Source organism: Agelaius tricolor, unplaced genomic scaffold (assembly GCF_023055355.1).
Source record: "Agelaius tricolor isolate 1412-34295 unplaced genomic scaffold, bAgeTri1.0.p SCAF_8, whole genome shotgun sequence".
Taxonomy (NCBI): domain Eukaryota; kingdom Metazoa; phylum Chordata; class Aves; order Passeriformes; family Icteridae; genus Agelaius; species Agelaius tricolor.
The window spans coordinates 38,624,506-38,647,209 of NW_027269268.1; the positions used below are offsets into that span (position 1 = coordinate 38,624,506).

General features: G+C 37.7%; 1 protein-coding gene across 6 annotated transcripts in view; it reads right to left on the bottom strand.

Annotated features, from left to right (window-relative positions):
* GABRB1 (gamma-aminobutyric acid type A receptor subunit beta1) overlaps positions 1-22,704 on the bottom strand; it is a 108,636-nt gene that overhangs the window by 33,515 nt on the left and 52,417 nt on the right. For all 6 annotated transcript variants that reach the window (XR_011680014.1, XR_011680013.1, XR_011680012.1 and 3 more), the window contains exon 4: positions 13,416-13,636. Coding sequence is in view for 1 of the 6 variants with exons in the window: in XM_071432448.1 (XP_071288549.1) it covers positions 13,416-13,636 (221 nt within the window). In the remaining 5 variants the exon portion in view is untranslated. The remainder of the gene's footprint in view (positions 1-13,415; positions 13,637-22,704) is intronic.

Consider the following 22,704-nt stretch of genomic DNA (forward strand, 5'->3'; position numbering starts at 1 on the left):
TTTAGTCCCCTAGGAACATCAGAACCCAGATCTGTATCCCTGGTGTAACTGGTTTAATTTTTCTGAAACTGGAAGAATCTTGATGTTTGAGTGGGGGATGTCTTGTAAGGAGAGTTATTGAAGGAATAGAGGAAGGCAGAAATAAAATTACATGTAATCTGCAAATTTTTTCTCTGTCCAAGCCATGTACAAGGTTTACAATTGTCATACCTGCTGACACCATACATTTCCAAGCACAGCCTGTGTGCTTGACCCTGGGAGAAATGTCATCTCTGCACCTGGAAATGTGCCCAACTTCTACTGCCTGGAGCAGCCTACTTGTAGAGTCTACATTGAGCATCAGCATTATTGGTTTGGTGCTGGGTATTTGATATAATGTTGTGTGAACTCAGGAAATCTGTGTTCAACAGCCTGTGTGTTGCTTGTCTGGTCACATTCCATTAAAGTCTATTAAACTATATTAAAAAAAAAGGAGATATGAGTATTAGTAAAACTGGCAAGAGCCAAAAGGTGATTAAAGAGTAATGCTTTCACAGATCTCATTAGAAGCTGAGAAAAAATTTGTAATATTAGATCCTTAGTCTTAGATATGAGTACATTAGCATGTGAAAACTTTTTTTTTTAATTAGAAAACTATTATATTTTAGCTAATGTTCCCAGTAGGATATATATTTGTGGCTCTAGGGTGACAAGCTGTCAACTGCTAGGTCACTGCTGCAGACTGCATACTTTGAGATAACACTCAAGTTTATAAAGAAAGCTTTTGTATGATTTAGCTTAAAAAGTACAACACACATTTCCTTTTGATCTTGCTCAGAGAAATAGTACAGTTGAATAATCATGACAAAAAAAAAGGACCTTGAGGAAGATGTGTAAAGAGAAATACACAGCTCAAAGACCTTAATAATATTGGGTAAAGTGACCTGTTATACTTAAGTTGCACAAAGATTAGGCAGGGAAAAACAGGTCAGACTGTGGGCTTTCTACTGTATTTTCCCAACATCCTGAACTTGGCAGTGTTTGCTTGATTTGCCTCTCCTTCATCTTTGTCCCTTTAGTTGCCCACATTGAACCTTGAAAGAAATGTGAGCAGCTCAGCGATAACGTCATTTGCCTCTGGTATCAAGGACCTGAGCTAGTGTAGCTGCAGCCAGAAAGGGGCACACATGGTAGAATTTTGCTATGTCTTTCAAGGGCTGAAACATTGCTTTTAAGGTAAAATGAGCTGCAGTGGTCAGTGACAACACCACCCAATAAAACCACAACAAACTATTGAAAAAACTAGAAGAAGAAATAACTAATAGTAGCACTGACTAGTGCTGTAGCATAGTGATGGTCATGGATTTGTGCTGAGACCTGGAAGAATCATTCTGGGTTTTTTCTTTCCCTATGTAGCTAGTAACATTCCTGAGAGTGAATAGACTTGTCAAATGTAGAGGAGGAATACTCGGTTTTCTCCGAGGTGTAAGTACAAATGTCTGTTTTCAAGCAAAAGACAGCCATGAAAAGTTAATCTGCAGGATGTCAAATCAATCAACTGCATTGGCTCGAAATAAGAATGCTAAAAAAATAACAACTTAATGAAAACATGACTGCTCTTATTGCTCTTTCCATTCTGATATGCCCTCCCCAAAAGCTACTGAGCTGTCTGCCTAGCCTGCCCTGTTGTCCTGTAGGTCCTCTGAGACACTCCTTATCCCATTCTTATTTCCCCCTGGTTATATCAACTCAACAGCAGCCAAGACAGATGAGGCAGAATTTGCCTGAACTGACTATTGTTCTTGAATCAGCTCATCAGTTGGGGTCCATGCTGGGACCTAAAGATAGTTAAATAGCACCATATCAGAAGGGAGTAATGATGATGAAGAACTGATGAAGGCAGTGCCCCCACACAATGAATTTTGTTATTCCCATATCAGTGGATCAATTCACCACCAGTGAATTGCTGGTAAACTGCCTGAGCTTTGTCTGAGACAGAAGTCCTTGAAGAGTCAAAATTCTATTCTTAAAGAATGTTCCCTGTCTGTCTCAGCAGCAGAGCCTAATCCTGAGGTATCCATTCAGTCTCAGGCAGGGGCAAGCCACAGAGCACAGTGTGACACCCACTGAGGAAAGAAAGAATGGTTTGTGACTGTATTTTTATATGCCCAAACAGTTACTGAGTCTAATGCAGGATGTGCTGATCGGAGTAAGTACGTGCCGGGTCCTGCTGTTGTGGTCATTTCACTTTGCTTCAATTAGTATTCTTTAACATGACCCAGGCACTAGTTTATCACACCTGCTTTGTCCCTACAAAGCTATGCAATGGTCAAATGCTCTTCTGCTAGACTGAACTGACTATGAATTTGAAACTTGTTATCCATTTGCTGTTTATTCTTCCCTGCCCCCTTACACATTTTCTTGTATTTTCTTCCTTTTTTTTTTTTTTTTATTTTTTTTATTTATTTTGTTGTGATAATGGTGTTTTGATCTATAGGACAATACTGCCTAAGAACTGCCTGTGGCAAGTGATGTCTTCAAGCAGAATTCTCTGTTCCTTACTCTGATTTTTATTGTAAAATGTAAGCTGGTGGTATAATTCCCACCTTTAACCTCACTTCTGAATGCAAATAAGTGTTATCAAGTGTGTTGGGCAGGTGCTACTGGATGCTTATGGGAACATTGTGCTTTTGTATTTTATGTCCTGCTTGGCAGTGGTTTAAAAAGATTTGCTGCCAGAGCTTAGGTCACTTTTTTCCCCCTGTATTTTTTTCACAGAACACATTGACTTCTACAGTCAGTGCAAAGTAGGAGTGTATCAAAGGTTACTTAATTTTCAATAAGAGTGCTGTGGGCATGAAAATATTTTGGGGAAGAGAACATCACATTTCCATTGTCTTGGGAGATTTACTTTGACACTCCAAGTAATTGTCAGTAGATTCATCAATTTTTTGCTTAAACCCTTAATGAACAGTCTTTCAGCTGCCAGAACTCTGCTTCAGCTACATAGTTAGACAGTTAAATAGCTGCTTAGGACTATCATGAATAGGGATGGGGTGGGGAAATTACCCAAAATTCAGACAAGCTGACCTGCTGGCTTCTGCCTTTTCCAAGGGGAGAACCTGAAGGTCCAGCAGAGCAGTGGCAATAGGAGGCTCTGGGAAAGGGAGAGCTCATACATGGAGGAGATGAGGAGAGAGGTGGTGAGACATAGGGTCTGTGAGAAAACATGTTGCTCTGACTGAATTAGAACCTCCTAAAATCAAAACCTTAAGCCAGATATGTACTTTTTAAAGATAATGTAAGACCATTATTCTGTTCAATGTAGTGCATCAGAAATAGTTCAGAGTAGAGTGAAGATGAACGGTGGAAGAATGAAGACGTTTGTAAATATCAAGAATAAAAAATCACTACAATTTTACAGTGTAAAATCTTTTAAATATTAAAAAAAAAGCTGTGTATTTGATGCTTCTAAGCCAAATTTCAGTGCAATGAGGATTTTTACTGCATAGCTATAAACCCATGAAAATAAATTTTACAATATAAATCCCAAGAGGCCTATAACCATACCAGGGCAACCAAGATACTTCAATAAAAAGTGCTTTAGATTTGGAGCTGAAATTTACTGCAAATAGTAATTTAGTTTGACAGTGCAAGTATGTTGCAAGATAAAAAGAAAAAGAGCAAGCCTGATGGGAAGTACTTAGCATAAAGGAAGGTTCAAGAGAGAAATAAAGTAAAATGACTGTTTTTCAATCTGGTTTGAATTAAAAAAGAAAGGAAAAAAGTTGATAAATCTGTAACTTTTTCAATGTATGCAAACCTTCTAAAAGTGACTAAATGCCAGAAAGGTGCAGATCCACTGACCAAAACATCCTGCTCAGGAGAGAATACAAGTCTGCTAGATGGCAGCAGTGATGTTAGTGTCATCTGGTATGGTCACCTCTTGGTTTAGTTGTTGTGTTGTTGCTTATTTCAAAATAAAACCAAATTAGACACCAACATACACTTGCTCTCTTTGGCAGGAGCAGAAACAAGGCAATATCTTCCATATGCAGCCCGGTTTGGAAGGCTTCAGGATGTGCTTGGGCAAAACAGCTGGTGCTTTCAGGTTTGTTTTTTTGGTATTGTTTCATGTTTGGTTTCAGGTTTGTTTGGTTGGTTTTAGTTTGTTTGGGTTTTTTGTTTGGGGTTTTTTTTTTTGGGGGGGGGGGGGGCAGGGGGGAACAGATGCTTTTTTCCTCATGTCTTGAGTAATCTCAGAGCAGCAAGCCTGAGAGTTCAAGGAGCATTTGGACAGTGCTCTCAGGCACAGGGTGTGATTTTTGGGGCTGTCCTGTGCAGGGCCAGGAGTTGGACTTTGATGATCGTCGTGGGTCCCTTCCAACTCAGAATATTCTGTGATTCTGTGATCGTTGATATTCTGCAGGCTCAGACTCTGCAGGCTTTTGTTCTCTCCTAGCAACACATCTGCATTTGATTTCTACAAGTAGTTGATGTGTAATTCCTCACAGTCAGTATCTGTCGCTGTGCCTGTCTCTTCTATCTTTAGCTTTAAGAGCACAGCACAATAGACTCTTTCTAATGCTACTGTGCCTTTATTTATGCAAGGTTTAAAGGACAGGAAAAGTCTCCTTAGTTGACAGAGATACTCTTTACCTTAATGTTAAAATACTGAATTAAGACTGAAGCTTATAAAACAGACCAGCTTTTCTGCTTATGTTATCTGAGTACTTAAGGAGAATTTTTAGATAAAAACTAGGTTGTTTATGGTGTTAAATTCTCACTTTGTGTTGTTTCATCATAACCTTTCTATGTTGCATGGCTTCTTGAGTCCCAAGAGGTAGTTTGGTAATTTTAATTTTTTTTTTCTTTTTTCTGTTTTTTTCCTTAATGTTTCTCACAGGACAAGAGGAAAATACAGTATGGCATTGCTACTTGACTACTGTGTCATATTTTCTGTTGAATTTCATAGTTCAGAAGTTCTTCCCTGAACTGTTTTGATGCTGTAAGTCACAATAAATTACATGGGCATTCTTTCATTAAGATAAACTAATAAAAATGTAAAAAAGTATGAAAGGCATTATGTCAGCCTGTAGGGTTTTGAAACTCTCATCCCTATACTTTCCATCCTGTACGTTTTTTACTATTATTCTCAAGTCTAGTAACTAAATAACATATTACTGCTAAGGTTTAGTGTCCAGTGGTTTCCCAGAATGATTTCTTTTCCTTCAATGAACACCTTATTTTTGTATCCAAGGATGGAGTTCGAAATCTTTATAGGAGAAGGGTTTAAAAATGGGTTTGGAAATGTTGCATTTTAAAATTCATATATTGCATCTTCTACTAGTTTCATACATTCTTTCTGCATCTAATTTAAAGATGCTTTGGAAGGGAAAATATTTACATATACATTTTACTTATTGTTACCTTTACACAGAGTAAGTGCATACCTGGCATGCTGAGGAGAACTGCGATAAGTTTTTTCCTTTGATCTTTAAACTCCTCTTGCTATGGCCACGACTTTCTCTTTGAGTATGCTAATAGCTCTTCAATATAGGAAATAATTTGCTTTTACTGATAAAATTTCCTACAGGTGACTGAGTATAGCAGAAGATTGAGTTATTCCTTGTGAAAGCAAAAAGTCCTGAACAGCACTGTGCAGTATTCAGGCAGATTTACTTATAATCTTGTGAGCATGCAGGCCTTTGATTTTTTCTTAAGAAAATGCTTTGATATTTTCACTGGCATCTTAAACATAAGCCTGACATTTTGCCATTAGGAAGTAACAGAAAAAAGGAATTAAAAATGGAATAAAAGATCACTAGTGAGTGAAAGCTCATACACATATATCAAACAGCCATCATCTCAATGCTCACAAAAGATAGAAACTTCCATTGCCATTGAGGAAACTTTTCCAGCTTATAGGGAGACCTACAAAATATCCTCAAAGATTAATCTGGAAAGTAAGCTTTATGTCTGTATCATCCACAGCCACGAGAGTGAAATTATATGGGTACAAAATACTTGTGGAAGAGGCTGCTGTTTATAACCCAGGCAGTTTAATTACACAGAGCTCTGAATGGCTGTACCTGCAGAATGGAGGAGGTAGTGAATACAGGATGGGTTGAAATATTTTAGATGAGCTTTTCAGGAAAGGAAATACTGATGATCTGTGAGTTACAGCAACTGTTCTAACACGTACTTTGCCTGAAATTTGTTGGGTTAGACAAAATTATTTTTGGTATTTTACTCTTCTTGCAGTCCTGAAATGTCTGCATTTTCAGGCTTTTTTTTCTTTTTTTTTTTGGTGCATGTGTTAATCAAATGGAATAAAGCTAATTCTGTTTATATGTTCTTTAATGATAACAACACAGATCACCCATCAGTTTGAATTCCTTATATTCAGCAGATAGGCTGCGCATTTGAATAATCATCATGAATTCTGAGAATAAGGGGTATTTTAAAGTATTTTGAGCATTTAACTAATACTAAGTATATGCATCTGCTGTGCAGAGTTCTCATTTTTAGTGATTGTTTATGAGAAATTAAATAAGGTTGCATTAACATACCATATATAGCATAATTAAATATTACTGAAACATCTGTGACACACCTTCAAAACAAAACCCTTCTCTTTTCTCATTTTCTCTCGACAGAGTCCCAGCAGGGGGCTCCCAGGTAACACAAAAATCTGTAGCAGTCTTAATACACACTTGGTGCCCACACTTGGGTGATAACATGTATTTTAAAACTTTCAAGAATTTGAGTTAAATTACTCCTTAGTCTTTTTTTTTTCTTCTTTTTAAGCTTTTACTTAAAGCAGGTTTTACCTGCTGAACTCTTTTTGCTCATCTTGAAGTCTTTCAGTGGGAATTGTTTTCCCTTGCATCCAAAAGTAGATAAATGGTGAAAAGTTGAAATTGTTGCCTTAGGGGTTTTAAAAATCTGCTAATACAGGTCTTCTGCCAGTTTATGTTTAATTCTGATAAGCCTGAGAGATATCTTTGAGTGCTCATGCACTTCAGTAATTCTCTGTAGATGGGTTAAATGTATACCCTGTGTTATCAAATTATACAAAGAGCAGAGTTATCAGTCTCAGATAAAGAAATAATTTTAAAAATTAAATATTGCGATAGCTTTCTAGAATCCTGCCAAAAATTTAAAAGTCCTAATTTTATAGCTTTTCCATTTACTTCTTTCAGGGAAAGACTCAACAGCTGGAGACATTGTAACAAGACAAGTAAGCCAGTAGCCAAATGTATTGAAATTATGCCAGCTGGGATCAATGGAATATTTCTTAGGAAATACTCTGACAATCTTTTATTCTCTCTCCACTTTCCACATGAAAATATGACTAGAGATTTCTGGAAAGTATTTCTTCAGCACCTCTTATTCAAGTATGGAAATATTTCTTGCAGAGTAGTTCAGGACTAATAAAATAGAAAATGAGATTTTTTTTTTTTTTAATTGGACTCCAAAGGTGTACTCCACATATGGTTTCTGACAGAAGAAAAGAACAGGAAATGGGTTGGACATTATTTGAACTCAATCCATAACAATAAAATCTGTGCAATTTTTCTTTCTGTCCCTTGGCCAGGAGATTTTAAAATTGATGAATGCAGCATTGAAAACATATAGGTAATTTAACTGTGTAACTGTTAGGCCTTTAAAAACCTGCTCAATTTTAGCTCTTATTTTACTAAAAAATAGCTAGCCTTAAGGCATTTGGTCTTTTGTTTGTAAAAAGGCTTATCAACAAACCCGAGAACAAGTTTGAAACACCTCATATCTACTAATAAACCTCAAAATATTCCGTTTTCCACACCAGATTTACACAAATGCAATAGGAACAGGACTGGAAGTATATTTATGCTTCCAATATAGCCATTTGATCACACTGTCTCACATGGTTTACAAATCCATCTATCTAACGACTATGAAAAATGCCGCATTTGCAGTCGCTTGCGATCATGCTCCCTGAGGTTGCTAGAGAGGCTCTGCTAAAAGGGACATCAGCAGCATGCATCAGAGCATCAGACAGTTAAACTTCCCAGGCCTGAGAAGTTCCAAGTGTTTAAACTTCCCCAGGTTTCTGGGAGATGTAAGATTACCCATTGTACAGAACTTATTTTCTCAGACTATAAACTCCTCTGTCTGAGGTATGGGACTGATGGTAGTATAAGAGGGCATACATGTTTCTTCTTGGATGACTGGTGTCTGGTTGAACCAAGCCTATTGTTATGCATGTGGCTGGGAAAAATTTGTCTTTGGCATTTTCTTGTAAATATGAAGAACTGGACACTTTGCATATGTGGAAAACCTTTAGTTTTGCAATAAGCAACCATGAGTAATTTGTATGTGTTTTGGTTTGGTTTTAACTATTTTTTTCAAAAAGAAGCTAGGTGTAATGAGTGTATATTCTTATTAATCTGACTCTAGAAAGGACCTGTGTGTGTTTTTTCCATTTGTGTGCTTGTGTTTTATTTAGCAATTTGGGTTTTATTTTGTGTTGGTGTTTTCTGTTGTTGCTGTACCTGGGAGTTTGCTGTTTGCTTTTCTAATGGCATTTCAATAATTGGAGCCAGTGTTTCTGTCAGTGGGACATGTTGCTGGTATTGAGGCTGGAGACTGACTGCTGTGTAGCCCTGACCTGGGGCAGGTACCTCAGCTGCAGTGAAACCAGCCACTCTGGCTGCAGACAGAGCTGCCTGATGATTGACCCAGAGACTGAGGAACAGTTCACGGTCACCTCAGACTCCTGCGTAGGTCACTCCCATATACATTTACCTACTATAGGTTTTAATTGCTGAATGATTTTCAAGTTGCTTTGTCCAACTTTGACTCCTTCTTTAGGCTCTGAGTAGCTCCAGGACTTCTGATATTTCTGGATTCTTCCCTGGAAGATCATAACTAATTAGATTTGTAATCCAAAACAACACAAATTGTATTTGAAGTACCTACCTCCTGTCTGCTCAGCTTGATTTCCTTATTAATGGTTTTATAAATTAAAGCATTTTATTTGTCACATATTTTGCCTCTTAAAATGGGGCCATTTTGTCCTGGCAGTTATAACACCAGATTTAATAGACAGAACAGAGCCTGTAAAATAGAGGATAAGAAAATCATCCAAAATCTATTTATACCAAGATGGTAAGAGATGGTATGCTGCCTAGAAAATATGTAACCCATACACTGCAGTTCCTTTCAGCTTTAAAACTAAACATTTGTTAAATATTGGCTAATCATTTTTATTTGTTCTTTTGGTAGTATTAGTGGGATTAAATAGTTATTAAAAATATTAATATACTTAAGTAGTTGACATATCATTTCAGTAATCTGAATTTGATCTAGACCCTGCTTCAATTGAGTTGTCTTTGAAAAAAGCTTAGCGGGCTTTGCACTACAAAATGCTCATTTAGTTCTTCAAAGTGCTGTACTTGATAGCTGCAATCAATTACAGCATCTAAAGCTTGTCTTGAAATTCAGGCCTGTGAAGGCAGTTGTGACTCCACCATGTGGAGTTTATGTACTTCAACTACTGATTACAGGAGCCAATGCTCATATATTTAAAGCTGAGTCCATGTTTAGTATTTGTGTATTTCTGCTGTTTTTTTTTATAAACTCTCTACAGAGATCAGTTCAACCTGAAGTATGTCCTCCTCTTCCCTATGTATTAAATGAAAGAAATGATGAATAATTGCTTGATTTATGTTTGCAAAGTTCTTGTATATTTTTAGGGTCTAAAAATATAAAGGGAGTCCCAGAATGATTCTCATGAGTCTTAAAATGTTCAGTGCTAAATCTTTTGCCATTGATGCATGGAAGAAATATTTTTTGTAGGATTTTCAAAATTATCACCTAAAAATACTACTTTATAATTTGCTCTGTATTTTTTTTCTGTAGTGAAATGAAATTTAGCTTTTTATTTCACTATATAGATGACATGGATTTTTCTCATTTAGAACAACTGCAGTCTGTTTTTTGGCTGGACCTGTTTAGTAACACAAGTAGGACAATCTATTGAGTACCAGTGTAAAAAGGCTACTTGTTGCCATGATGGGTTGTCCTCAGAAGGACTCAGTAACTGTCTCTTTAAGGAAATCCATGAAGTTGTTTAGAGGAAAGCCAAAACTCCACAATCCCAAAACATGGCAATGTAAAAGCAATCCAAAAACTATTAAAATTTCACTGCAATGAAAGATGTAAACAACTGTATAGCAAATTTCTTTAATAACCCTCTCAGCTATATTGCCAAAATTGAGGTAGTAAAAAGCAAAAGTCTACACTTAAATTTATTTTCAAGGTCATACTAAAAACTAAACATTCTGCATTGAAATACAGCTTTTCTTGCATTCCACCTCTAGGATTTGCTTCCATGGATATTGCATGAATAAATGGTTAGTAAATCAAATGTTAAATGGATCAGTTCTTGTTTGTGAATTGGTTAAAGGTAAGTGAATTTGTCTGCCAGTGTTTGCACCACAGAAAACCTTCTCTGTGTAAGAAGTGGTGAAATAAATCCTTATGTTGAAGACAAGGATTATTCTTCCCCTTGTCCTCTTGCAATTGTAGCAGTGCCTAGCAAAGTGGCATCCTCTGCTGTAGCGGTATAAAAATGAGTGGTCTCACTGAAATCAAAAGTTTTAGATGCTCCAAACCAGCTCTTCACACCTTGTCATGGTATGCTCAGTCCCCCTGCCTTGAAATAAAGAATTGCCCTAATCAAAGGTGGCAGTTCTGTGTCTGAACATCAGAAGAGAGAGAAGTCTGTGCAAAGGTATTGCTGGAGGTATGTTACACTTCCCAACAACTAACTCTGCTGAAGGATATGCTCCTTCCAACACACATGAAATTCTGCTGTTGTTTATTGTGAGGCAATGTCATGATATAAGAACAGAAGTCTCCACAGCAACATGGTGTCATTTTTTTGCTAGTGAAAATCTGAGAAGAATTAAGAGGTGGCATAAAATACTAGGAAAGGATGATTTAAATCAGAGCTTCCATTCCTGACATCATGACATAAGAATCTGAATACAGAATACAGTAAAATAAATTATTAATGGTTCCTTAAATATCTCAAAGACACATTACATGTCTAGCATCTTACTCGGGAAAGCTGGAGAAAGGAGAAGAAAAAGAAGCAACAGAATGTATTGGTTTAAGATTTTGGAGCTTTGGGAGAGATTTCCAGAGCATTTTGCCTGAACAGGGAATAAAAATAATGAGAGACACTACTAGTGCCAGAACTGTTAGAGCTAATGGCATCCAATCACTTGTTAAAAATGGGTAAGGGGAAAAAAAAAAGAATAATCCTGTATTTTTCCAGCTGTACTGGCACCAGGCTGGTACTGTCCCATACACCAGCCTCAGAGTGCTGCAGGTTGCACATTGACCCAAAGGGATTTTTCCCTTTCTCTTAGGAAGCAGGTGGCTATACTACAGAAAATGAAAATAGCTGCTGGCAGGAGTATTGACAGAAACAGAAGAAACATGATCTTCAACACTGACACTCAACTTCTCTGGGATATTTGAAATGAAGTTCTGTGGAAATATTACCATGGAGTTAAATGTGTTTGTGTGTGTAGTTCTTGGGTGAAAGGATGAAAGAGTTATTTGGTTTGTAATATTACACATTTTTTCTACTATGAACAATTAACAAACCTGCCTTTTGAAGCAAGAGACATAACAACAATGCCCAATTTTAGAGGTCAGAAGGCTTAGGAGTATTCTCTGTCAGCACAAGTTTATAGCACACATTGTTCTTTAAACTGTAGGGACATAACAGCTGAAAGTTACTGGAAAAAAAATAGCTAAAGGGATTGTTGAGTTTATCATAGAAACAATACAATAATGGAGACATAGTGAAGTGATAATGCTTTGTTACATGACCTAAAACCACTCCAGTGTATTATGTGCAGGCTTCCCTTGTTTATTCATCTGTAAAGCCAAATGGTTAACCTTGGTTTATTTCTCCTCAGCTCTGTTGAGGCTGAATATTGCAACAACGACAAACTGCTGTGTACCTGGGTGCAAGCAAACAGGTTATTTAGAGCTGTTATGATTGTTACAATTTCTGATTAAAGAAGCCAGTAAAATTTCGTAGCTGAGCCTGAACAGAAATATTAACTCTGGACTGAAAACAGAAAAGCTGTTTGGGGAACAGGAGGCATGAGGGAAAGGAAGCATTTAAATCATCCTTGAGATATGGTTAAAGACTCTGACTAATTTGTGAGGAACTCAGACTCTGGTTGCAGCATAATTGGTGTTGTTTTTCTTGTTCAAGACATGCTAGGCCAATGCTCTGTCTTCAGCAAAGAAAATGAAACTCACAGGTCACAACCCATGTGAGAGCTTTGGTGATACTGTCTTCATGCTCTCTACTGCACAGATGCTAAATCAAGGTAATATGCTGCAGTTTCTTTTCTGCTTGTGAGACTAGATTGGAACTGTGCTCAAATCTCTGAATGCTGAATTTTACCTAAAAGTATTTTCTGCAGTGTTTTCTCATGTTTTGTTTCTTACAAGGCATATATGTCACCTGGAATATGAAAAAATTGATGCTTACATGAATTAAAGGTAACCTAAAGGCTGACAGAAGCATATTTATTACCATGAGGAAAGTGACCACAGATGCAAGTTTAGTGCAATAACTGCCATCTGTTGCAGGAAGAAAATTTTAATGTTTCTTAATTTCATTTTATCTTCTGCTCATTTGTTATTTTTGCCTTTGGTTAGAGCTTTCTTGTGGGATGGGGACACTACATGTGTTTTTACTCACAACTACAGGCCAAAGTCTGTTCACCAGATGTGTCTAAACAGCTGCCTTTTCTTGGGGAAAACATGGTGCATCAGCTTGAGCTGTGAAAAAGACCTGACAGCTCAGCATCTCTTCCTGCATGCAGCTGGTGATGGCAATGCTGTCAGTGTTTATGGGCCCATCTGGCAAAACTCGGCCTTGCTGCACCCTGAGACCTTATACTCAGGCATTCAGATAATATTTAAATAATTTATGCAAATCTACAAATATCTCCTTTGTATTCTCTACCAAATATCACATTTCTTCAAATGACTTCAAATCTTAAATTCCCATTGTCCTAAAGAGAAATTTCAGAAGGAAGGAAGTGTTTGTGTGAGCTGTGACTGATTACCAGGTGGGAGCCATAATGAGGAACTCTTTAATAGTTTTAACTATTAACTATTAACTATTTTAACACTCAGAAGAGCTGGAAGAAAGAGGCATTAGGCTTCGTTAGCTATGGCTGTAGCTGTTAAAGGTAGTGTTGCTGCTCTGTGGAAAATCCTTGAGTGTGTTGTGGTTGACTAAATGGAGCATGTGCTGACTCATACATGAGAAACCAGGAAAGAAGCACAGGAAAGTGGCACTGATTCTACCAGCACTTCTGCCAGCACAGACATTAAAATGCCCAACATACCGTAGGCCATAAAGGACTGTCCCATCTGGATGGAGTCGGATCATTCGATTTTTCACGGTCACCCCATGGACAAATGATTTCTTGTCATTTTGGAAATACGTGTCCGGCACCCAGAGCTGGTCGGCCACTCTGTTGTCCAGAGTTAAGTTCAAAGGTATTCCAGAATAAGAGAGCCTTTTATCCCTCCAGGACTGCTGAAAGTACATGGTCAAGGTGTAGTCCTAGGGAAGAAACAAGAAGGGTTTTTTGTATTTTCATACTGATTGACTGACCAGAAGTTTAGTTTTGGATGAATCTCAGTAACTGAATATCAGTAGCAATAGGAAATTTAAGGATCATCAAGGCATTGTTACCATTAGGCATGATCATGAATCTTGGCTTGTTCATATTAGTGTCATTACCAGTGGCAGTGACTACAGCAGGCTTTCGTGATCTCTTGACCCAGAGGGAATAAATGGCACATTTGGGTCTCCAGTCTGTGGATCAAACTTGGTTTCTAATTTTTCTTTTTTAAAATATGTGTGTTTAGCTGAGCTCAGCCAAATAGCATTGCATAGCACTTAGGATATTTTTCTGATATTCCCTGCTTCTGATATTCCCTCCTTTCACCCTGAAAGATTCTCCCCACAATCCAGAAAGGCCTAGCCTTCCTCAGAAAGAGCAAATACAAGCTCAGAACATAATGGATAACTTCCCATTCTGCCTCTGCTGGAGTTGCCAGATGTAATGACTCCAGATAGCCAGGCATATCTTGTCTCAGCCTGGGAAATGCAGTGCTTTCTGTCCTTGCCAACTGGATTTTGCTGTACAGAAAGTCAACAACTTGGCTATCATGTTATAACTCCAGCGAAACACCATTTATGGAGCCTTTCAGCTTTCATTTTGTCTGAAAAGAAATTTTCTAAAGGCTTATAGTCTGATTTACTCTCTTGTATATATCTTTCTGGGAAATTGATGATTTTAAAGGTAGTCAATTTTTTCAAGTGGAAAAACCCATGTACTTTGTAGCTCATGGAGTTCTTAAAAGATGAGTAGAACAGCAGTATGTGGACTATTAGTTTCTCTCTTCCTCATCTCCTCCCCCAGCCCTGTTTTCATGTGACAGGCCACTTTGTCACATGTTTTTATGGTAGAAGTGCATCCAAATCATAGCTATTACTGAAAAAATTGGTCCGGTCAGGAGTAAGATTTTCTTTTATGTGATAGAAAACCTTACCTCTGTCATTGTCACAAATCCTAGCCTGGACTCTAATTCTTGAAGAAGCAGCATAAAAGCTGTCTGATACAATTTGTGCTCTTCATCTATAGTGGCTTCTTAAGACTGTATCATTGCCATGAAATCAAAGCAGAGTTACTTTTCAAAAAGACTTTCTACCTGAAAAGTCACATTCAACAGAGCTATAATACAGACTTGCCAGTGGAAGTTGTTAATAAAAATACTGCTCTTCCTTGTCCTGGGCCAGTAGTTTTCTTTGGGCTTTTTCTTTATGGATGAAATATCATGATTGAGGATCAGTGGTTATATACAATAGGATAATTACATCCACTGTGAACACAGACCCCAGATTCGCAAGGATTTTGTAGATACACCCCTTTTCAGGCCTGCAAATTGGTTGTTACCCACAACAGACACAAGAGGCTGTATGCTGAAGGTTTGTTCAGTTTTTTTGCTGGCCCGGGTCACTAGGAGGAGGTCAGAACATCTTTCCTTTTCACACCATGCTGGTCAAGCCTGGAACTACAAAGTAATGCAGTGAGATATATGCTGCATTTTGCTGAGTAGGTAATTTAATTTAAATAAGGGTACAGAGGAGCAGGAATACTAAGGAGGCAAGTTTTTGAATGTAAAACTTGAATAGAGGTGGGTTAGAAGCATCAGTTAAAGAGAAGTTTACCCTTACTCTTACACATATACAAAAACCAGTTGGGAATTGGATGAGAGAAATCAAAAAATTAAAAACAAAACCAAAAATCAGCCAAACATGAAAGAACAAAACAAAACCCCCACCAAACACCACAAATACCCCATAAGCCCCCACCACTATTCTGGTGCAGTTTTCATACATTTTATCTGTTTCCTAACCTGCCCTATTTAAAATCTCTTTAGATAGAAAAGCTTTCATAGATGACTGATAAAATTCAAACCCTCAGTGCTGCACCTGCTATCCTCTTCTGCCTGATCCAGCAGAGCCTATGTAGCCTGCAGCACAGATGGAACCGAAATTCTGATTATACATAACTATCTTTTCTCCTTCTTGCCTTTCTTTATATTTTCCCTAGGCCTTAAGGCTGCTTTTGTGGAATTGTTATGCTGTTCCATAGAAAACCAAACAATTGAGAATGGTGTCTATGCAATGGTTCTCAAAACTCAATCAGGAGAAGAATAGCCACAGTAAGCTACAAGAGATCTTAAAGGATGTGAGAGCTAAAGAAATTCTGTCTCTTAGCTATGACTACTAGAAGAAGTTGAGTTGCTATTTTTAGCATCATAGTCTGTTAAAAAAATTTGTTTCATCCAACATTTGTGCTTTACACAAAATGCTGCTGTTGGCAACACCAGAGTAGAGAGAGTGATCCTCTGGTCTGCAATTGTGCTGTACTATGGAGAAGTATGTGGCAAGCCTGCAAGTGTTAATGAGGAAAAAAAAATCTGAGCTTCATCCTAAAGGAATCTCAGGGTTTCCTAACTAAGCAAATTATCTATTTTTTTTTTCCATTCCTCAGTACGTGGAGGTATTACTCATTTGGTATTTAAATAAGAAAAATAGTCTGATATCACGATTGTGAGAGTCCCTGTTGCAGCAAGTTCATATTTTAAAAAGCATAGTCAAAGACTGTTTTAATGAAAAGCAAATTACAGCTGCACTATAACAACCCCAATTTTGTAGTTATAAAATTTCTAATTGTTTTTTAATGGAATACAGCCTTACCCTTCTTATCTCTCATCTGTGAAGTATTAAATGTTGGCAAACCATATGGCCAGCCACATCTTGGAGGTTCTTGTATTATTTTTTATATAGTACAGTGGTGTGAGTGAAGTGAGGATTTAAGGACTACTTGTCTTCTACCCTGTAAAATTTGCTGGGGATTTTGTGCTTTCAAATTCTAGACTATATGAATAATTTCTGAATCTGTCACATCTGTAGTGGTAATTGGCTGCAGAATTTTTTTAGCTTCTTATGAAAGCTTCCCAAGATCTCAAGCATAAGTCTAGATATGAAAATAAATCACACTGTATTTAACTTTTATATTTAAAAAATTCTATTCATGAGTTTAAGAAGCAGAGACCAATGTAAAATTAAAAAAGAGAATCTGTTTCTGCAGCTAACTGTTCTTTCAAATTATTTGTTTTTAAAAACAATTCATGTTTTATAGAAACACACTGAACAGTTTTTTTCTGAACTTTACTTTTCATAATTAAAAAAATCTGTAATTCTGCTGAAAAATCATGATATTTCAGTAGATTTAATAGTGCTGTTTATGCATCTGATCTACTTTCCCTTTTTCCATGAAAAAATTTGATTTACTAGTATGAGATCTTTTTCTCTTAGTAATTATGCAAATTTCTTATTTCTTTGTATCAAACTAGAAATTTGTAAATGTGTGTATGCAGATGTGTACTATAACTTATAAGTAAATCTTTACCAGTGCTTTAATAAAGTGCATTAGGTTGCTAAGAAAAATACATGCTAGTCCTAGTTAAGAGAAGTTCTGTGAAAATATAAGAGAAACTAGTCTATTTTACTCAAAATTGAAAGATATTTCATAGTCTGAATTTAAGAAACCTAATAGATAAATACTGGCACCAAGCCTCACAGTATAAATTTCTCAGTAAAGAAAATGAATGGACCATTGAAGTATATTGTACTTGAGGTCACATGAACAATTTAGAGTGCCAGTAAGGAATAGACAGAAGAGTTACCATACAATAATAATTCCTTTTTTAATTCTATTTTTTCTCCTATTTTTAAATTTTTTGGTGGAACAAAAATAGATAATGTAAGGGCAAGAACACATTTTTTTCCTTTCCTGTTAAACCTCTGTAGATCTCTGAAACCAGAAGAGATACATTAAAATAACTGAAGAATTTGGATTTGCTGGTCATTTCTACTCTGTGATTTACCAGTTCAGTACAGCAGAATATAATGTGGAATACATTGCTATATTATAATCTAACCTTCTGAGAGACACAGAACTAGAACTTCACTGTGTTTATCAGCTGAATTATGGATTCTGGCAGAATAAAAGATGAGTTCACATGTCTGCTGTACTGCTAGTTGTTTCTTCTTTTACAAAGTCCATATTTTAAGGAGAAAATAGGGAATATTTTCATATGCAATGTTCAGCTTGGTGGTCTAAAAGACCTTGTGTTTTTCCCTTTTCCAAGGTGGCCTTAATCTAAGCTCTGTTATCATTTAATGAACTGAACAGCAGGTTAACACATTGTGATATATTTAAGTAATAACTGAATATCAAAGCACACTCTGAAAGTCTTAACAGCAAAAAGTAAATAATGTGGATGCAGTTATTAGCGAAAGTTAGCAAATCAAATACTATTTTGTGAATATTTAGCTGTTCTAGGTCAATCAGACATTAGCTGTCTGCATGAGTTTGCACATGAAGGCACTGTGCAGCAAAATGAATACATGAAGTGCACCAAGTCATACTTCTAATAGACAGCAGTGTATATTGGTAGTTGTGGGACAAACACTGTACACCCAAATAATCTTGAATTTAAATTTTATCCTTGGGAACCACCCACTAATACAGTATCTGTCAGCCTCAAAGAAAATGAGATGCAATGAAAATCAGATACCTTATAACAATCAAGACAAATGTAACTGGAATTGCAATTTAAAATTAAATATGGAGTGATAATCAGAATATAAATATTGACAACAATAATGCCATAAATGCAGAAAAGCAATATATGAAAATCTTGCTGTGACTGCAAACACTTATTAATTGGGTAAGAGCATTTTCCATGTTTATCTGATACAAGGATAGGAAGGGCAGAGTTTTGAAAGAATGGCGAATATATAAATTTGCAAATTGTAAAAAATTGTGCTAATGTATCAGAAGCAGCTGTTAGTTGTTCAGCAAGTTAATTTTCCTACCTTGGAACTCCAAGGGAAGCTCTATATCCTCACCTGCAGAAGAGCTATTTTATGATAAGAGAACACAAATGGTGATGTGGGATTTTGGGTTTATGTTTGGAATTTGCGTGTGCTTTGTGTTGGGTTTTTTTTTGCTTGTTTCTGTGCAGGCTGTTTTTGGTTCTTCCCCATCTCTTGCCTGCCCCTGATGCTCAATTCCAGATACTACACAGAAATTAGTGGAAAAAATTTTAGCTAAAACTAAGGAGGAAGAATATACTAGTTCTACTCATATTCTTTTCTAAGAATGTTAGGGGAGATGCATCTCTTTATTAAGTCTCCAGTCCAGCCAAGCAAGGAAGCCAGGGAATTAGGGGGCACAGTACTGGGCCATTTGTACTTGCCTTTCTTTCTAAGGACACAGTTCAGGGTTCCTGTGGATGTTTTCAATGAAGACTGACGCAGCATATGTTACCCAGTTTCTCCTCTTCTATCCAAATTAGTGGGAAGATGGGAGAGGGAGCATGTACTCAAATTATTCAGTATTCCCTGGCCTGGTTCACAGGAGGCCATGGTTCTTGTGAGCTACACTTATGTTAGGGAAAATGGAAGAGAAAGCTAGGACTCCATGACAACAGGATAAACCCCTTCTATTTTCCACACAGGAGCTGTTTGGTGTTCTTTAACAGGATCAGAATTTTCACACAGCAAACTTCAGTTTTGCAGAGATCATGTTTTCCACCAGAAAATTACAGATTGTTTATAGATGTGAGACTTTTGTAGGAGAAAAAGTTGTGAGGTCTTGTTAGGCCAAATGCCAGATCCTATGCTTTGGTTAAACAGCCCTAGGCTGTGCTACAGGCTGGGGGCAGAGTGGTTGGAAAGTGGCCCTGCAGAAAAGGACCTGGGGATGCTGGTGACAGCAGCTGAACATGAGCCAGCTGTGCCCAAGTGGCCAAGAAGGCCAGTGGCATCCTGGCCTGTATCAAGTATAGTGTGGCCAGCAGAATCAGGACAGTGATTGTCCTCCTGTACTCAGCCGGTGAGGCTGCACCTTTAAGTGCTGTGATCAGTTTTAAGCCACTCACAGCAAGAAAGACATTGAGGTGCTGGAGCATTTCCAGAGAAGGGCAACAAAACTGTTGAAGGGTCTCGAGAGTAAGTCATAGGAGGAGCAGCTGAGGGACATGGGGTTGTTTAATCTGGAGAGAAGGAGTCTTGGTGGGACCTTATCTCTCTCTCTACAACTACCCGAAAGGCAATAGACAGTCTTTTCACCCAGTAAGCAACATGGGAAGAACCAGGGAGGTTCAGGTTGGACATCAGGAGGATTTTCTTCACAGAAAGGATTGTTAAACATTGGAAAGGACTGTGCTGCGAGGTGGGGGTTCACCATCCCTGGAGGTGTTCAAGAAGCAACCAGATGTGGCACTTAGTGCCTTGGTCTGGTTGACAAGGTGATGATCAGTCAAAGGTTGGAAAATGTGACCTCAGAGGTCTTTTCCAACCTAAACGATTTTGTGATTTTTTAATTTTGTTTTATCCAGCCTAGAGATGAAACATCAAAGGAGTAGGACTGGGCATTACGTGAAAACTGTACTTCCCATCTTCCTGTGTGGACTGTATTTAGATGGCTTTCTACTGACTGGAGGACTGGCTCATGACTTGGGCATAGATGAGCTCTGAGGGTCTATCACATGGAACGTCATGTGAGGACTAAAGCAAACTAAGCCAAAGATAATTGGGAGGGTGCAGCACTTTCAAGTTCCCATTAAGGAAAAACATTGTAGAAGAGTGAAGAATTAATTAAACACCACTTTCCTTGCCACCTATAAGCAAGATAATTGGAAAGCAGCTTGTTTTCTATCAATGGCTGTTGCTGAAACACTTGATTATTTTTTTCCTTTGCCATTTCCATCTAGCTCAGCAGAAGTGAACTATGAGTATTACAGAGTGTGCTGTGTAACTAAGGAGGATGACACACTGCTAAGAGCTCGGTAAAACTTTAAAGTAAGAAATCAGAAATAAGGACAGCCAACCATAGCTAGACTCTGGCTCCAGAAGATGCTTAACAATGTAGGAGGGAAGATACATATATCTTAGTATGAGGTTGGGCTAACTTTATAAAAACAGCAACTGTTTTTTTTAATACCTTTATATATTTATAAAATTTATTTTTTACCCATTTAGGAGCCAGAGTTATTTCTACTTCTATGGGTCTGGTGATTGAATTCTATTTGATTCCTCCTGCCTGGTTCTCAACTGTCAATCTACTATATCAAGTCTCTTTAGTTTTGAGTGAAGCAGATGGAGGTCAAAGTGACATGTGATGAGTCAGTGTCTCTACCTGGAATAGAAACAGTAATTACATAGCTGCTGCCAGATCTTTAAACTTGTGTATACCTTACTGGGGTTTTTTTGGTGTGAGTGGGTATTTTTGGTGGTTTTTTAAATTAATTTTTTAATTGGTTGGTTGCTCTGTAGCTTTGTATGTAACTACTATTTTTTTTTTCCCTAAATGCTCAGGACAATGTTGTTTCATTGCTCATTAGACTTATGATTGAATAGTGTTCTATAAAATGGTCATGATTATGATGACTTATGTGGCCAGAGATATTTTTTCTGTATATTTTTGGCACCTTGACTGCTTTACAGGATTCTAACCCATAAATCATAAGTCAGACTGATATTCACATTTTGTGCTGTATTTGGAAACCAGGGATAGAGGAACACCATGACATTTCTCCTTTATAATGACAGCCAAGGCAGAGGTATTTTGCTCTTAGAGTGGATAACACTAAGGGTATTAGTGACAGTGCTGGTTGCAAAATCCTCTGGGAATTTCTAGTCGAATCTCCTGTCAGAAGCAGGACTGTCACCAACCTGTGTCAGGTTGAGATATTGATTTGTCTAGAAAATCTTGAAGACCCTCAAGAATGGGAATTCCACAACATCTGTGGGCAGACTCTTCCAGTGCAGCACTACCTTTATGGTAAATCTTTCCTGACATCTACTCTGACCCTCCGTAAGTGAAGTTAGTAGTTGCTGCCCTTCATTATTTCATCTTCCACTACTGAAAGTGGTTTTACTGCAATCTTCCCTTCAGGACATTGAAGGCTGCCATGAGGTTTTCCTTTGGCTTTTCTCCTTGCCAATTGAAGCAAGGCAAGCTCCAATGTCTTTCCTGAGAGGTTTGTGCTTGTGCTCAAGGCCCTGGCCACATTGATACCTCTTCACTAGATCCTTTTCAGTTCCTCAGTATCAGGAAAGAAATGGGAGACACTGTTGAAAGTGCAGCTGTGCCATTACAGAATATGGGAGGGTAGTAAATTCCCTCTGTGCTGCCCATATCCCTGGCACTGTCACTTAGCATACAGTCTACACAATGAAAGTGCACTTTGTGGCTTGTATTCAGCTGCTGCTTAATCCATGAGTTTTCCACCTGCTGAATTCTGAGTTTCCTCACTGGACCTAGAGATGGGTATAATGTTTGCTGTTTTTCATACCACCAGAGACCTTCTCAATGACACATGTTTTTCACCAGGGCTGGCAGCAGTTTTGAAATTCTTATCAGTGAACTCCTAATTATCTTTTGACCCATGTTGTATGCATCTTCGTTTTACAATTAATGTAACTAGAGAAGCCTTTCTTGTTGCCCTGTTTCTTTTTACTGTCATGTCCAACTAGGATTCGAAACAATATTTTTATGCTTCACAGAATCAAAGACTCATTTAGGTTGGAAGGGTCTCATTGAGATTGAAAGATAATTTGAAACATGAAAGTCAAAGGCAGCCTTAGCTGCTCACCTGAAATCCAGGGCTGTGATCCTGCTTTTTGTTGTTTTTCTTTCCTCCCAGATTCCTGAATTCTACCATTTCATATTCATTGCAACTAAGGCTGCCTCTGACTTTCTTATCTCAGACAAATTTTTTATTCTTGTAACTACAAGGTCTAGCAGATCATGTTTTCTTGTTAGCTTCTCAGTTACCATGAAGCTGTCATCAGTGTGTTCAAGAAGTCTTCTAGATTTCCTGAGCCCTCCTGTATCATCCTTCTGGCAGATACAACAGTGTTTAGTGTCCCATGAGGAACAGGACCTGTGCACATAAGACTTCTTCCAGTTGTTGGAAGAAAGTCTCATCTGCATTTTCTTCCTGGCCAGGATGTCTATAGTAGATACCCACAATACAAGG